The 15,070-nt window shown below is 51.6% G+C and overlaps 8 protein-coding genes across 8 annotated transcripts; 3 read left to right on the forward strand and 5 right to left on the reverse strand.

The window, feature by feature from the left end:
- Positions 1 to 93: 93 nt before the first annotated feature.
- On the reverse strand, positions 94 to 2,621 carry CC1G_01746 (beta-glucan synthesis-associated protein; the record flags this gene model as incomplete). Its single annotated transcript, XM_001829014.2, has 12 exons — positions 94 to 288; positions 345 to 514; positions 572 to 682; positions 737 to 813; positions 860 to 989; positions 1,041 to 1,328; positions 1,383 to 1,417; positions 1,470 to 1,698; positions 1,747 to 1,935; positions 1,990 to 2,080; positions 2,130 to 2,323; positions 2,397 to 2,621. The coding sequence occupies 12 exons, from the start codon at positions 2,619 to 2,621 to the stop codon at positions 195 to 197; spliced, it is 1,833 nt and encodes a 610-aa protein (XP_001829066.2). The 3' UTR covers positions 94 to 194.
- A 74-nt stretch (positions 2,622 to 2,695) lies between these two features.
- On the reverse strand, positions 2,696 to 3,820 carry CC1G_01747 (hypothetical protein; the record flags this gene model as incomplete). Its single annotated transcript, XM_001829015.2, has 2 exons — positions 2,696 to 3,477; positions 3,529 to 3,820. 2 exons carry the CDS (start codon positions 3,818 to 3,820, stop codon positions 2,696 to 2,698), a joined length of 1,074 nt encoding a protein of 357 aa, XP_001829067.2.
- A 345-nt stretch (positions 3,821 to 4,165) lies between these two features.
- On the forward strand, positions 4,166 to 5,848 carry CC1G_01748 (hypothetical protein; the record flags this gene model as incomplete). The annotated part of the gene is made up of 6 exons (XM_001829016.1): positions 4,166 to 4,208; positions 4,262 to 4,380; positions 4,437 to 4,737; positions 4,787 to 4,959; positions 5,007 to 5,147; positions 5,207 to 5,848. The coding sequence occupies 6 exons, from the start codon at positions 4,166 to 4,168 to the stop codon at positions 5,846 to 5,848; spliced, it is 1,419 nt and encodes a 472-aa protein (XP_001829068.1).
- Positions 5,849 to 6,029: 181 nt separating this feature from the next.
- On the reverse strand, positions 6,030 to 7,279 carry CC1G_01749 (hypothetical protein; the record flags this gene model as incomplete). The annotated part of the gene is made up of 2 exons (XM_001829017.2): positions 6,030 to 6,902; positions 6,959 to 7,279. 2 exons carry the CDS (start codon positions 7,277 to 7,279, stop codon positions 6,234 to 6,236), a joined length of 990 nt encoding a protein of 329 aa, XP_001829069.1. The 3' UTR covers positions 6,030 to 6,233.
- Positions 7,280 to 7,586: 307 nt separating this feature from the next.
- On the reverse strand, positions 7,587 to 10,261 carry CC1G_01750 (heparinase II/III family protein). The gene is made up of 4 exons (XM_001829018.2): positions 9,885 to 10,261; positions 9,439 to 9,816; positions 8,212 to 9,386; positions 7,587 to 8,151 (listed from the first exon to the last, which is right to left on the reverse strand). The coding sequence occupies exons 1-4, from the start codon at positions 10,254 to 10,256 to the stop codon at positions 7,734 to 7,736; spliced, it is 2,343 nt and encodes a 780-aa protein (XP_001829070.1). The 5' UTR covers positions 10,257 to 10,261; the 3' UTR covers positions 7,587 to 7,733.
- Positions 10,262 to 10,695: 434 nt separating this feature from the next.
- CC1G_13694 (TatD DNase domain containing 1) lies at positions 10,696 to 12,176 on the forward strand (the record flags this gene model as incomplete). Its single annotated transcript, XM_002912116.1, has 9 exons — positions 10,696 to 10,720; positions 10,777 to 10,785; positions 10,839 to 10,895; positions 10,941 to 11,054; positions 11,313 to 11,365; positions 11,435 to 11,617; positions 11,670 to 11,692; positions 11,744 to 11,826; positions 11,878 to 12,176. The coding sequence occupies 9 exons, from the start codon at positions 10,696 to 10,698 to the stop codon at positions 12,174 to 12,176; spliced, it is 846 nt and encodes a 281-aa protein (XP_002912162.1).
- Positions 12,177 to 12,381: 205 nt separating this feature from the next.
- On the forward strand, positions 12,382 to 13,867 carry CC1G_13695 (glucosylceramide synthase; the record flags this gene model as incomplete). Its single annotated transcript, XM_002912117.1, has 3 exons — positions 12,382 to 12,582; positions 12,635 to 12,885; positions 12,942 to 13,867. The coding sequence occupies exons 1-3, from the start codon at positions 12,464 to 12,466 to the stop codon at positions 13,865 to 13,867; spliced, it is 1,296 nt and encodes a 431-aa protein (XP_002912163.1). The 5' UTR covers positions 12,382 to 12,463.
- A 229-nt stretch (positions 13,868 to 14,096) lies between these two features.
- Positions 14,097 to 14,953, reverse strand: CC1G_01752 (hypothetical protein; the record flags this gene model as incomplete). Its single annotated transcript, XM_001829020.2, has 2 exons — positions 14,379 to 14,953; positions 14,097 to 14,319 (listed from the first exon to the last, which is right to left on the reverse strand). The coding sequence occupies exons 1-2, from the start codon at positions 14,879 to 14,881 to the stop codon at positions 14,097 to 14,099; spliced, it is 726 nt and encodes a 241-aa protein (XP_001829072.2). The 5' UTR covers positions 14,882 to 14,953.
- Positions 14,954 to 15,070: the final 117 nt, after the last annotated feature.

The following is a 15,070-nucleotide window of genomic DNA, read 5'->3' on the forward strand; positions in this document are numbered from 1 at the left end:
CATTTAGCAGTGCCACGACTGACGGCCGGTGGGATCCTCACATTAGAACGGACATTACAGAAGCTTCAGGTGCTCCATGACCGTAGACAATCCGGGACTGTATAATGTAGAATTACCGCTATACTCTACACCCACTTCCGCTATCTTTTCTATTTAATCGACGTCGCAGTAATACTTTTCTCTAGCTCCGAACATCAACATTGTCCCAAGAATCGGTTTCGCGGGAAAGGTTGGTGGTAGTCATCCCTCCAGGTGGTAATGTTGGGATTGGTATACACATCGACGTAGCTATCGGTCATTGCAAGTCAGTCTAGCAAAGGAGGTGGAAGTAATGGCTCGATTACCGGTTGATGTATGCTTCAGTTGGAAAATCCTTTGGGCTGCACCCGATGTTTATCGCGTTCCTGGGCTGGTAGACGCGGATCCAGTCGACCCTCATTGTCGTTGGGAACGTCAAATGGTCGAAATCGACCAAACCAAAATTCTCCGACATCCCAAGATTGATGATTATATACTGTTGAATTGGTCAAGGCTTTTCTTTGTCGAAGGAGATTGCAATTGGGTGACTCACCATGGGTTCCTGGGGAATAGGCCTCGGTCCAATCTCGACACGAGAGTCGGCATCCATGCCTCCCGACCTGAGTGTCCATGCAAGCTCCCCGTCGGCGACCCAACTGATGTACTATGGTCAGGCCTTAGCGTGATATTTCCGCAGGCAAATTACATTGTTACTGACAGCGCTGTCGAAACCCGGCCTGTATTCAAACCCGTAGACCGAAGAACACCCGCCTTCCAGTTCATAGCATGCCGGGTCTGGAGAAATCAATGAATGTTCCAACAAATTAGGGGAACGGCATACTTGTATCCGTCACACATGAAGTGGCTTGTTGGAAGGCGCCACCAGCGTAAGTGTTGAGGACCGTCCGAGTATGATTGGCAATGAATAAATTATCGGTGTTGTTAAACCATGCGTATCCTGCGTTAAACGGCTTCTCGGGATGTCACGGCGTGGCTTCGAGGCACAACGTGGTAACGCTTACCGCCCACTGAGCAGACTGAGAAACGCCGCCCGCCAAGGGGTCACCAGATATCTGGGCTTCAAAAACGTCAATTTCAGGCGCTGCACGACCTACGTAGGTCCCGTCGGAGTGCTTGGGGCCAGGATGTGCTTCTCCGGGACAAGTGCAACGGGAGAGCCTCTGTCCTGGCAGATACGAAAGTGCTCCGTTTTCCGACGGATCTCCATTAATAGTGGCTTCAATCGGTAATCCATTGTGGGTTTGGTTAGGCGCTGTCCCCACGTCGCAAGAGTCGTATGTGTATGGCCACTGAGAAGTAGCAGATTAATACAGTGTCTCCTATTTGTCAACTCCGAGACGCACCATCCCTTCCAGGCTCCCTCCGTAACCTGCGCGGCCTGTTGGAAGTGTCTCAGTGAAATACAAGGTCATGCCCAGAGCGAACCATACCCAGGTTTCCCATTGACCAGATGGCTGGCCAAAGACCCATCACATTGTTAACTCCTGGTAGGACGACGGCCGCCTCCAAAAGTCCACCAGTAAAACAAAACTTGTTCCAGGTCGACATCATCCCTCCTTGGTACTGTCTGCCATGGGTGTTCTTCTTGGAAAGGGTGACTTCGAGGAACCCGCCCTTGGTCGTAATAGCTTCAGGATCATACCATTCCAGATTATTGGTCTACTGAAACTGAGTCTTGCACTGGCAATACATATAGACAGTACATACCGCCCAATAATGAAGATCCACAGCTTCCCAATAGGGGTCGTCCCCGGGGTAGAACGACCTTCCGTCGACGTTAAACTCGTCGCTAAAGACAAGTTGCAGAGTCTGGCTTGGATTAGTGTAAGAAAGTTTCGTATACGCGTTTTTTGGTGTATCCAGGTCAATGAGACCCCAGTTGCCAAGGTTTGGTACCTGGCCAAGCCAATAAATAAGGTAAGCGACATGCTTCATTTGGAAAGAGCTCACTTGGCCTGAAGCGTTGATGCCGCCATAGTTGAAACCGCCCATTTTCGAAGGTCGAGGGGAGGTAAAGTGCGAAATGATGGGATATCCCGCACTAGAAGCCACGTTATATGTCGGAAAGTCTTGATAAAGTCAATACATACAACAGTGCCAAAACGCCCAGACAGAGCGTGATCATGCATCCCAAATTCGTAAGGCCCCTATAGGTACAGAAGTGCCCTCCTGCGTCGTAATTAACGTCTCGTTTTGGGTCCGGGTTATGAAGGTAGTCGTCTGGCTCTGGGTAGTCGGGAGAAAGATTGGAGCCCCATGTCATAGGGTCCGGGGCAAGGGAGAACTGCAATCCCGGGAGACTTGCATTAGGACGGGAATGGATTGGGGATGACCGCGTTCCTCGCCTTGTCAGATACAGACCCAAACTGGGTCTGGGACCCTGAATTGTTGAGGGATTGGGTAAAACCTATGGATTGGGCCTGATAACCGCTCGGTTGGGTGCTGGTATCCGAGTCGAGCCTGCCGGTACCAAGGGCGGGATGTTCAGTGCGGAATCGTGGGTGGTTGAAAGGATGAGACTCGGCCAGAAGGTTGCTTGTCGAGAGCTTGCTTGCTCGAGGAAAAAAACGGCGTTGCGACATGGCGAGATGCTTAAACAAAGTATTTCGAAAGCAGACTGAGCTGAGAGTTGCGTGAAGGCACCAAGCCGATTACCTCATCCGGAAGACGACGATTGACATCCGCCGTGTCCGAGCCCTGAACCCTCCAAGAGCTCAAGGATACCTGTGTTTTTGCCCTTGTGGAAGTCCTGGATGGCACTCTCAATGCGTTGTATGCCGGTCCCGCCTTCGAGGGGATCTGGTGGGAAGTTATCGTTTGAGAGGAGAGTACGAACTTCTTTCAGGCGAGCGAGAACGGAATGGTTCGCCTTGGCTATCGCGGAGCGACCATCGGAGGTGGGCAACTGAGCGTCGATAGACTGTAACAGCTTTGTTTTGTGTTGAAGATATTCGCTGAACTGGGTTTCACTCGTCGCGCCGTCGGAAGAGGCTGCTGTCGCCCAAGATTCGGTCTTGCTGAGCCATGCTTCCACATGGTCAATCTTTTCTTTTACCCTCCTGGACTTGTCGTTCTTAGATGGGCGGCCCTTCTTCCTCTTATCTAGGGAAATGGCTGATCCTTGGCCGAGGTATATCTCGCGAGGAAGAGTGCGAGGATTTTGTGCAAAACACTGGGTAGGGAGAATCAAAAGGAAGGTATTCTTTTCGGAGAGGGTGTTGAGGATGTAGACAACGGATGACTGAATAGCTTTCATGCTTGGGTCTTGCAAGCGACTGGGCAGAGAGTACAGTTCAGAGTGGACATTCAATGGGATCGGGATGTGATGGAGACGCCAGAGACGAGGAACAGTGTCTTCTGGCTGACTTGAAAAGAGAGTATACAGTGCAAGCAACGCCGCTGACTGGGACAGAGGGTCGTTTTGATTGTGTGCTTTCTCTGAGATGAACGAATAAGCCGACGTTGTGTATTCATCCAGGCCAAGCTTACCAAGGAAGAGACGGCAGGTTACGTGGAGAAACGCTTCTCGACTCCTATCGTTGATGGTCTTTAAATGGTACCATTTCCATCCTTTGGCGCACCAAATGGACTTGAAGAGAGAGAACGGTGCTTGAGGACGCTGTCGCCACTGATCACAAACTGAGGAGAGGAGGTCATCAATGTCAGAGCGTAAAGGATCGACAAATAGGGAAGAAGTGTAATAGCTGGGCTGGATAACGGGTTCAGTGCGGTGTGGCGAGGGCGCAGGGTACAAGGCCATTGAGCTCGCTGTTCTCGGCATCGTCGCGGAGGATGACGACGGGGTGTTTATGGTTATTTGTTCAGGGTCAACAAAGTGAATTGGCATCGTCATCGCGTCCAACTTGAAGTGATCGAGTCCAACTCTGATCTGCGCTGCTTCTGTGCTCTCTCTCTTCTCTGGTCGCTGGCGCCTAATTGTATTTATATCTCCGACATCTACTCCCTCGACATGGCCCCATTATTCCGCCGAAACAGTGGAATTCAATGCTATTATTGCAATTCTCAAGTTCCCTCACCCCGCAGCAAACGAAACTTTCGATGCCCAAGCTGTGGCTGCTGGAATCGCTATACAGAAGACGGTGACATTATCTCAGACGACCCAGCAATGTATCAGGAACACCTGAATCGTGCCAGTTTCTCGAAACGCGGTACGTTGGGTTCCCTTCCCACCCTGACCAAGCCTAACCAGAGCGGCCCATAGCCTCCCCCTCCAAGGACCGGCTACCAAATCTACATCGGCCTGGTCCGTTTTGCCACACCTGCCAACTCAACCAACAAGTCATCGTGAATCTTCTCTCCACCTATCTACCACCACCAGAGGTCCGTTCTGTCCCCCTCCACACCCTTCTGTTGGGTGGCTGAACCCGTCTGTGTAGCATCCCGAATATAAGCAACGTGTTAAGAACCTGCCTCAGTACAAGGAATCATTATACACTCGATATCCTCCACTATGCGAAGCATGCAGGCCCGCCGTAGAAGAGGAAATACAGCACAAGGACCAAATGGCACGAAGGAAGGCCCTTGGTGGATGGCTCAAGGGAGGAAAAGAGCGGCAGCGTCGAGTATCCGGAACTCCTGGTCTTAAGGAAAAGATCATCGTCGAGAGCATCCATTGGCGGATACGAGGCGTCCTCTGGCTCTCCTTCTCGTTCGTTTCGATTGCCTCCCTCATTCTTGGTATGTACTTTTGCCACTGTCTACACCTATTGATCTCACAATCTTCCAGAACTTATGCACTATCCTACTCTCTCTCGATTGCCATCACTCCCCGCCTATGTACTACCGATTCTAATATTCGTTTCGCTGCTCTGGACTGCATGGGACCCAACGTACCTGCAAGTACAAAAGGCTCAGCTGCAAGGGCGGGACGTCAGAGTTCATGGAAAGCGAAACTACATCGTACGTCGATTGATTTCACCATTTGCGCCGTGCTCATCCTCGCATAGATATGCCAAATGACCGCTTGGTTCTCCCGCCTTGTCTTTTCAATTACCATCGCACTGCAACATAGGCAAATCCAGATCATGCCCGGCGTTCTACAACAATACCGTTTCCACCTTGCACTGGGATTAACAATTGAGATTATCGTAAGGGTCTTCGTCTTCTCATATTCTCGGACCTAACCAACTGGTTTCCTATCCGAAAGGCTCTTTTGGGTCGCTTCCTCTTCCTCCAAATTCAGCACCCTCCACCCATCCGACTGATTGACACCCACTCCCACCTCAACACGCTCTCGCGATCCGCCACACCCGCCACATCCGCCTCGCAATCCTCCACTCCAATAACAACTTCGTTCCCTAAACTTACGGAACATGACCTTCTCGCTTCCCTCACTCTGTCCTCCAAGCCGGTGATGACTCCACCAAACCCAGTTTTCGGTCTTCCGTCATTAGGTTCTTCGGCCTCGATGCCTCTCATCACGAAGGACGATGACGCTATGGACTGGTCACCCATTGACGATGAGCCAGGTGTCAAGCGGAAAGCAAAGGAGGCTGAGGATAGCTCTTCCTGGCTTCGGCCCCAGCGGTTCTTCGCACCCGAAAAACCTACGGGATTGGAGAACCTGTTTGCACGAACGCGACTCGATGACGATGACATGATGGTAGACCAGCCGCCACCACCCTCCCGCCTCTCCTTTTCAGCAATGCTCAAGCGCGGCAAACAATGGTGGATACCTATCCTCATCACGGTCCTTTCCATGCTCTTCGCCTACCTTGGCTTTTTGCTCATTCGTCGGAGAGCGGTCGTTCGAGCCTACTACGATGCACAGACTCATGCTGAACTGTAACCTTCATAAGAATGATTGTGATGAAATAATCGGTCGTGACATGAATGCCAAATGGTATCCAAGGGGAGTGAGCAAGAGTTAGCAGTACTCGGCAATAAAGGCTAAGTTGTTGAAAATTTGAAGTCGAGGCTAAAACGTCCGTGCCCTTTATTATAGGAGGCAATAAAGGGTAGTTTCATTATCTCAAGTGGGCGGAAAGTAGGAAGAGTTCGGGGTATGTATGAAGTGCTCTATGGATGAATAAACGGAATAAGATTACAGTCGGGTCAAAGTGGTATGATCCACTGGATGGGAGAACGCGGGCGACAGTGGTGACCAGTCACACCTGTCTAATCCGCAACAAAAGGAAGTGTGAATGATGGCTATGACTGACGCCTAGATACAATTAATATCTAGGCCCAGCGGCGTAACCACCAAATTGAGGACCTGGACTGGGACCTCGGGACATGTCCGCGTAACCACCGACGGGGCTGAGGTGAGCGGGGCCAGCAGTGAAATCATGCTCAGGGAGACCAAAGTTGGTGTTGCTGCGAGCGCTGCCGTGACCGTGACCAGAAGAGTTGAGGGATGATCCCGAGTGGCGGCGGTGAGAAGGGATAATACCGGGATCGCGGTCGTCCTCGTGGGTTGGTTTCTCCCAATCGATAGGCTGCAACCGCCTGTCGAACTTCTTGGAGCTTCCGAGCTTCCACTTGCGGAAGACGGTCCAGAGAATGAAGACACCACCAACAGACGCGACGACGGCAATGAGGATAGTGACGATATTGCTCTTGCTTTGATCGTCAGCGGCAGCACCAGCCATTGAAGGAGGAGCGGTGGCCTCGACCTCAACGTCGTGGATCACAGTTTTGGTTTGAGCGACACGGGTGCTAGTCGACCTTTCGGTAGGTTGTGCAGGAGTGTCGGTGACGATGGGTTCCTCTTCCTCTTCTGCGGGGGTGGCCGATGGCGTGGCCGAGGCGGATTCTGATTCTGAAGCAGAGGCAGAAGCTGAAGCAGAGGCAGAGCCGGAAACAGAGCCCGATGCAGAGACGCTGGCAGAAACACTGGCAGACTGAAAATGATGTAAGAAACCCTGTTCTTACACAGACAAAACAAAGATGAACATACCGCCGAGGGCTCAGCAGAGGCAGAAACGGAGGCAGAGGCGGAGGCGGATCCGCTCAACACGCTACTGGGTGTGGCGGACTCAGAGGCAGACTCGCTAGCCGATGGGATGGGTGCAGCGCCGATGATGGGTGGGAAAGGGAAGCCAGAGTCGGTTGAAGCATCCGAATCTTGAGGAGCTCGTTTCCTGATGATACGTTTCAATGAAGCATGGCCACCGCGGGCGCGCAGGGGCTCGTGGGCCTCGACGACAGCGGCAGAGACGGCGAGAATGAGTGTGAGGTAGGCAAGGAACGTGGTAGTCTTGGACGACAAAGGAGGCATTGTGGTTATATTCTTTGAAGAAATATAAGTTAGCGGTGCCTGCGGTCACAAGAGGGGTCAGCGAGAGGACAGCAACGAGGATAGGGTGATGCTCACTGTGCAGGGGGGTGAAGAGGAACGACTGTAAATCGTGAAGGACGTGTCAAACGACGATGAACAACGTTCTGGGAAACACCGCGATATGAAGGATAAGAAAAGAAAGTAAGTAATGGCAAACAGGTGTTTGGGTGGCGACGGCCAAGGATACCCTTGCGGCTTAGTCAGCATCAACAACTTGACAACGCCTGTCAAGTTTCAACCCTGTCGAGAAAACAAAACTGTCCATTTTCAATATAGCCAAAAATATGAACAGTGCAACAAGATAAAGCGACAAAATATTACAGAGTCGTAAGTACGTGTCCAATCAACACACACACACAAAGTCCACTGAAAATCCAACCAAATGTACATGGAATTAGTTGTGGCTCGTCAGAGACCAATCATCCAGAGCGACCGAAGGCGGTGTTACAAAGTCCCCATCCGACATGCCTGGCCACTGAGGGTTAAACAGCACCTGCAGTGTGTACCGCCCCGCAGGAAGGTCGATCGCCAATACTGTCACTCCTGGATTCTCTTGATCAGCGACAGGCGGCGTTGGGTCGCTTGACGAACGCTGTGCAGGCCCAGTAGAGAATTCAGCACCCTCAGGTGGCGATAACAAAGTTATCCTCATGCTCTCTCCATCGAGGCTCAGCGTGGCACTGGTACCCTCCACTTCCACTGTGGCATTGGTGTGCATCCTCCACTGCACCGATCCCGACGCGTCAATCTCGTCTTGAAGAAGCACCTGCCGCCTTCCATTCAGGAGTCGGATCCCTCGTTTAACCGACGTTCTACATCAATGAAATGTCATTGGCTGAAGATTTAGGAATGAAGGAATTTGCAATACGTACGCGGAGAAGTATGCACTCGTCATGTCGGTCACCCAAAACGCCGTCGAGTCGTTTGGCACCTGTAACACGGTACTTGACCCCTGCGCTGTTCCTGAAGAGTCGTGTCGAATGCTTGGTGCAGCTTCAACGTTTTGGTTCGTGCCGTTAATGACGATCGTATTCTGTCCCGCAGTCATCTTTCTGTAATAGAGCCAGCGGACAGAATCTTGAGCATCGCTCGAGAAGTATCCGGGGGCAAGGTAGTCGGCTGAACCCAACTCTCCAGCCCATCGCGTTCCAAGGGCATCGAGGACGAAATCACCGACGTCCAAGTCATTATGGGCCTGGTGGCCCTGGTTGGAGCCTGCCTTGATAGCGACATACAAAGCGTTGCTGTCCGTCCAGCTACTGCGCATCGAAGCCCATTGATCCAGGGCATTGTCAAAGAAGTGGTCAAGCGCGGCACCATCCCAGAACGCCCCTGAAACTGAAGGGTTGTACCAAAACATGCTCCAGGGTTCGGCGGCATCGAATTGCTCGCGTTGGAAGAGAGCGTATTGGGGTCGTTCGTAATGCTCGGAGTACAAGAACATGCAGTTGGCTGTTGCTGAGTACTTGTTGGGACCATGGTCACCGTAGTCGAAGAGGGAGGTTGCACCGAAGCCATACATGTGGGCCAGGCCGGTTAGGGCAAATCCTGGATTGGCACTCAGGAGCCCGTAGTCAGAACCGGTGGCGGTCAAGAGGGCAGAGACCATTTCAGCATGACCTGTGGTCCCGAAATACCAGTAATTCTTGGTCTCTGACCAGGTCCCGTCGTCGGATGGACCGAGGGCGCAGTTCTCTCTAGCGTTGTCGACCGTGAGCCCAAGAATTTCCTCTGCTACCCCTGTCGCGTCATCTCCAAGGATGGCCAACGCGCCAATGGTCAACCCTCCGTTGCAGACGCAATTCCAGTTACCATTCACTCCCGTCCTCCACCAACCATACGAGGCAGCGCCAGAATATGCGTCGAGGCCAGGTCGCAGGCCGTATCTGATCAAAATGTCTCGAAGGGTGCCCTTCTGTTCGTCGCTAAAGACGTCATGGAACCAATCATAAGCTATGCCAAACGCCGCTGAAAGTTCGGCGGCGTCGAGGAAATGGGAAGGATTCCATTTGTCTTCAGCAGGCCCGAATTCGTCGCTGGCAGCGTTCTGTTACTGATATCAGTGCCCAATTATGAAGTCGAAGAGTACCGTGACGAACCTGAAGTTCTCTCCAAGCTCTTTCCGACCACCGTGTGTCCTTGGTCATCCTGTAGGCGTAACCAAACGCTTTGATTCTCTGCTTGATTTCTCGAGCAACATCCAAGATTCCACTGTCTCCATCCATGAAATAGGGTACAGGATCCCTTTCCAGGTAATCCGTTGCATTGCCGAAAATCGTTTCATTCCATCCTTCAAGGTAGGGGTCGTTTCGGATGAGGTCAGGGAGAGCGTCCCATTTGTACTGAGGGGCAATGATTCGCGGGCGATCCTCCCGGACGGCGAGTACATTGGGTGTAGTGGGTTTGAAGGGGTCTTCAGGCCACTGCACTTTAGCGTCAGCGGCGAATGTCGGTGAAGTGAACGCCGCAGTGTTGGTCTGTTACATGAGAAATTACAATGATTAACCTCATTCCGTATCACTGGCGCACTGAACGGATGACGAACCGTTGAAGGGTACACGGGGATCATGTACTTGCTGTCCGTCGCGGTAGCGAACCGCCCAATGGCCTTCTCAGCGTTGGTTCCGCCGGTCTCTGGGTCAGCACTGTCGCTGCTGCTACCACCGCTGGCAGAACCACTATTGCCATCGTCTTTGTCTCGAACTGCCCGGCTGCCAAGGACCCCGCCAAGGACGGCTGCAAGGATGATTACGACTGCTGCAGGGATCCCAAATTTGACCCATTTGCTCAATGGCTTTTTAGCAGGTGCCTGTTGCCCAGCGAATCCGGTCGACTCCTTGTAGGCTGGGTTGCCAGCGGCGTCGCTGTAGCCACCGCCATTGTGACCCAGACCTGAATAGTTATAGTTCGACGACATTGTCGAGAAGCCCAAGTCGGGGTATCCTCAATCCAGGGTGGAGAGAAGGGAATGTTGAAGGAGTGAAGGGGAAAGAGAAATGAGGGAAAGAAGATGTGGAGATGAAAGAAGTCTAGAACGGCTTTTTCAACAGGTGTTTGAAGTAAAGAGCGGCATGAGGCAACTCCGATTTTAGGTTTGAACTATTTTTAGATCCTCTGCGGACCTCCTAAATAATCATGACCCAATTCCCGCTCTCTGGCTAGTTTCGCAGCAAAATGTTTCTACCAGAGCTCTGGCATCTCTGGTACTTGAACCGCTCGAGTTGGTAAGAGTTGGGACTGTCCATCTGGGCCGCGAAGCCGGTAGCCGCTCGTCCATCAAAGCTGTCGTCATTGATCATGGCGCTCTTCACTCGAGACCCGACATCCTGCTCATCGACATTGCATCGTGTTCAAGAATGTCAACTGATTCTAGGTTCATCGGTAAGACCCCCGTCGATGCCTTCGTTCATTCAAGGACCTCGATGATCATATCGCAGACATTGCCAGTGAGTTCCGCTTCAGATCTTTTGGAATCGGTCGTCATTTACTCTTTCACCAGTAAACCTGACAGACCCCGTTTATCGGGGACTCTATCACGGAAAGAAGAAGCATGAAGGTGCGTCCCCACATCTTATGATGTGCGTACCTAACCCATGAGCAGATGATATGACGGAAATGCTGCAGAGATGCAAAGTTGCCGGTGTCAAATCTATGATCATTACAGGAGGAAGCCTGAGCGAATCAAAAGAGGCACTGGATTTAGCAAAGGAACTCGGTACGATGGTACTGTTCGCCTATGTGCATGCATGTCCAATGATCGATGTCAGGTTTGTATGCAACCGTGGGCTGTCACCCAACGCGTTCCGGAGAATTTGAATCGTACAAAGAGGGCCCAGAGGAATATCTGCGACAGCTAGATCAAATGATCTCTGAGCATTTGAAGGGAGAAGGAAGGGTGGTAGCAGTGGGAGAATGTGGACTTGGTAAATGGTTTCTCCTTCCTAAAGTCCTGGTGTTGAGGGGCACATCGCAGATTACGACCGAACACACTTCGCCGACCCAGAAACGCAGAAGAAATACTTCAGAGTGAGGCATATCCTGGCAACCTATCTACGGTCGCTGACCAACGAAGCACTGGTTGTCTCTCTTTTTCAGGTTCAGTTAAGCCTTGCGAAAAAGCATCACCTTCCCTTATTCCTGCACTCTCGTGCTGCTCACAAGGATTTTGTCCAAATCCTCCGAGACGAAGGCTTCGGTGTCGATGGTGGGAGAACTGTTGGGGCCAGGGGAGGAGTAGTACACAGCTTCACCGGCCTTCCCGAAGAAGTTTCCGAGCTCGTAAGATTTCCTGTGAATGCCGGTTTTAAGTCTCACCTTACCTCGAACCTAGACTTCGATGGGATTTCACGTTGGGTAAGGACCCAGGTACTCCTCAACGACGTGCTATTGATGTGTGATCGCCAGGATTAACGGATGTTCTCTCAAAACGAAAGAGAACCTTGACGCCGCTAAATCAGTTCCACTCAACCTCCTCATGCTCGAAACTGGTGAGTTGTGGTATCTTCCAAAGAGGCGTGTTAATGATAACGGTTGTGAAGATGGTCCATGGTGCACCATGAACCCTACACATGCGTCAAAGGCTCATCTTGATACCATGCCATCGGTTCTTCGCAACGCATTCTTCCCTCCTTCTGTGAAAGCAGAAAGGTTCGTCAAGGGAAAGGTTGTAAAAGGGAGAAATGAACCCATAGCAATCGGTGGTGTAGCTTGGGTCATGCATCGCCTTCTTCAAGTTCCCTACAAAACTCTGGTAGACACGACCTGGGACAACACCGTGAGGACCTTCGGGCTCTCAGAACTCGTGGATGAGACCCCGACGATACCTGGTGCAGATTAATTCCTGGGTTCGATATAGATTGGTGATCATGTTATCCTATCTCAAATAAAACGCGTCGCGATCGAGAAGTGGCAGCTTAGGGGCTTTCCTTCCCGTTTAGGAGTGAAATCGCCCTAAAAGACAAGTGCCAAGCCGGCGCAAACAGTTTGACGCGCAGAGCGTCGGGGTTGTACGACTTGTACCAAAACCATCATAGCGCCTGTGACCGGCGTTGTCGGCAGGCCCATCTATTGCCAGCAAATCCCTCCTCGCTTTCACCTAGCCTAACGACCTATACGACCTTTACGATGCCTTCATTAGAAGTAGATGACGATCTCCGCAACACTCTTTCTTTCGGGTTCGCGATAGCCGGGTTGGTCTGGTACTCCGTGTTGTGGTGTATAGGCCTATTGGGTGCCGTGGCAGCGTACGGAAGGTCTTCTAATCTGATCGTATGAGGTTCTGAACCACCCCCTCAGATACCGCAGATACCGCAATCGCCCGATATATGTCGACTATACGCCCGCAAGGGAAGCGCCCGGTGTATCGATCTTGCGGCCCTTGAAGGGACTTGACCCCAACCTCTACACGAACCTGGAATCCACCTTCCGACAAAATTACCCAAACTTTGAAATTCTCTTCTCTGTCGCTGATGCAAAGGACCAAGCCATTCCGGTCGTCCAGGAGCTGCTGCAGCTCTACCCGGACGTCAAGGCTCAAATCGTAGTTGGTAAGTTGTCGTGCCGTTCGGCTTCGCTATATTGGAGTTAAAAATATTCATTACAGGCGAGGAGGTTGTGGGGGTGAATCCCAAGGTTAACAACCTCGTGCGGCCGTATCGAATGGCAGCCCACGATATCGTCTGGGTACTCGATTCCAATGTCTCCACCGACCCTGGTACCCTTTCCCGAGCTGTCGAAGCACTCACATCTCCCCGAAATACTTCCAAACGCCGAATAGGCGTGGTGCACCACATCCCGTTTGTCGAATCGACCACAGCGTATTGGGGCTCCCGCATAGAGGCCGCCTTCCTAAACACATTCCACGCAAAGATGTACATCGCTATTAACACCGTCGCCATTGAATCTTGCGTTGTCGGCAAATCAAACCTCTATCGACGGTCGGACGTAGATCGTGTCAATGGGACTTTAAAGCCTATTGATCCCATGGACCTCGACGAAGGACGAGTGAAGAGAGGGTTCCCGTCGTTTGGACGGTTCTTGGCAGAAGACAACATGATTGCCAGCGCTCTATGGCACGAACTTGGACTACGACACGACCTCTCGACGGATGTTGCTTACAACGTCGTTGGGAACATGACGATCTGGGATTATGTTTGGAGACGAGTTCGATGGCTTCGCGTTCGCAAGCGAATGGTTCTGGCAGCGAACCTGGTGGAGCCATTCACCGAGTCCATCATGCTCTCCATCATTGGCAGTTCCAGTGGCAAGTATCTGTTCGGGATCCCAAGGGTGTTATTCATGGCTGTACACTTTGTCCTATGGTTTCTTGTGGACATCAGTGTCTACAAGTCACTGGCAGATCGGGTACCCGTTGTGATTGATCGATATTTTGTCGTGGCTTGGCTATTGAGGGAGGTGGCGAGTCTTCCAATCTGGATCTTTGGATTCTTCGGAAATACAGTCGTGTGGAGGGGTCAACGGTATCGGATGCTTCGCAATGGAGAGGTAGCGTTGGCTTCGAGCAAATAGATAATATATAAGGATTGGAGTGACTAGTAGATTATTATATGCGATGCTATGTGAGGAGTACATATTAGTAGCGGGGTAAGTGAGATAAGTAAAGCGTCTGTCAAGATTAAAGAAGTGACTAGGGTAAGTTCTGTGTGTGTGTGTGAACGAATGAATGAGTAAGTGGGTAAGTAAGAAAACGTCTGATGATATCTGCACTGTCCATGAAGAATAAGTGTCCGGAAGCGCTTCAGGAATCGTTTGAGACGAGTCGTAAATCCATTAAAACCTTGTAGTCGTATATCATGATGACCTCCTCAAAGAAGGCATCCGACCATTCAGGACACCACTGCTGAAGTGCCATGGGACGGAGTCGTACTTTGTCACCCTCCTTTGTCTGTGTTCGTATGCTGCGACCCTCCTTGTTCTTCTGTCGCTCGTTGGAGAACCAGTTCTTGACTTGCTTGAAAGCGCTAGCGGGCGGGCATAAGACGCGCATACGGGGGGCAAGTGGTATGCATAAGGGACTCACCGACGGATGACGATAGCCAGGAGCACCATCCAGGACTCTGGAGGGTACATGGTGATCTGGTCGTAAACCATGCGCAGAACAAGGAGCTGGTGGTCGTTGACCGGGGAATTGTCGAGAGACTTGATCCTCATAGCCCTCTCCATGAGCATCTGCCTGCGTGCGCGCATCTGCTGCTTGAACTTGATTTGAGAGAGATGGTCTGGCGAATGTCTCTTTGCGGTCTTTCTGCGAGTTGGGGAGGGCGAGGACACGTCAGAACTGGTATGGCTTGAGTTGGAGGAGGTTGAATGGCGCAGTGGCTGCATTTGTGGTGGTTGGAGTATGTGGTCTGGAGCGGTGCATGGGATGTGGAGGTCCATGCTACTGGCTGAAGACTGCCAGGAGTCTGCAGGGGATGAGGGTGCCGGGGGCGGAGAAGGGGAGCAAGGGGGTGAGGTTGGTGGATGTACGGTGTCACAGGCAACCTGGGCAAGAAAGTGAAGAGGACTGTGTACAGAAGTCATTACAGCGTCGTTAGAAGAGACAAACGAAAAGAAAGAGGGAGAGATAAACGAAGGACGACGGCTCTGAGCCTGGCAGAGTCGTGGCGAGACAGAAAAGTGCAAGAAGAGAACGGTCGAATTGGACTCTGTGAAACCCTGCGTCTATATACCGCACCCATCAATCTCAAGACGATTGTCACAGAACTGATC

The sequence above is a fragment of the Coprinopsis cinerea genome (assembly GCF_000182895.1).
Source record: "Coprinopsis cinerea okayama7#130 chromosome 1 map unlocalized cont3.1, whole genome shotgun sequence".
In the NCBI taxonomy this organism is placed as follows: Eukaryota; Fungi; Basidiomycota; class Agaricomycetes; order Agaricales; family Psathyrellaceae; genus Coprinopsis; species Coprinopsis cinerea.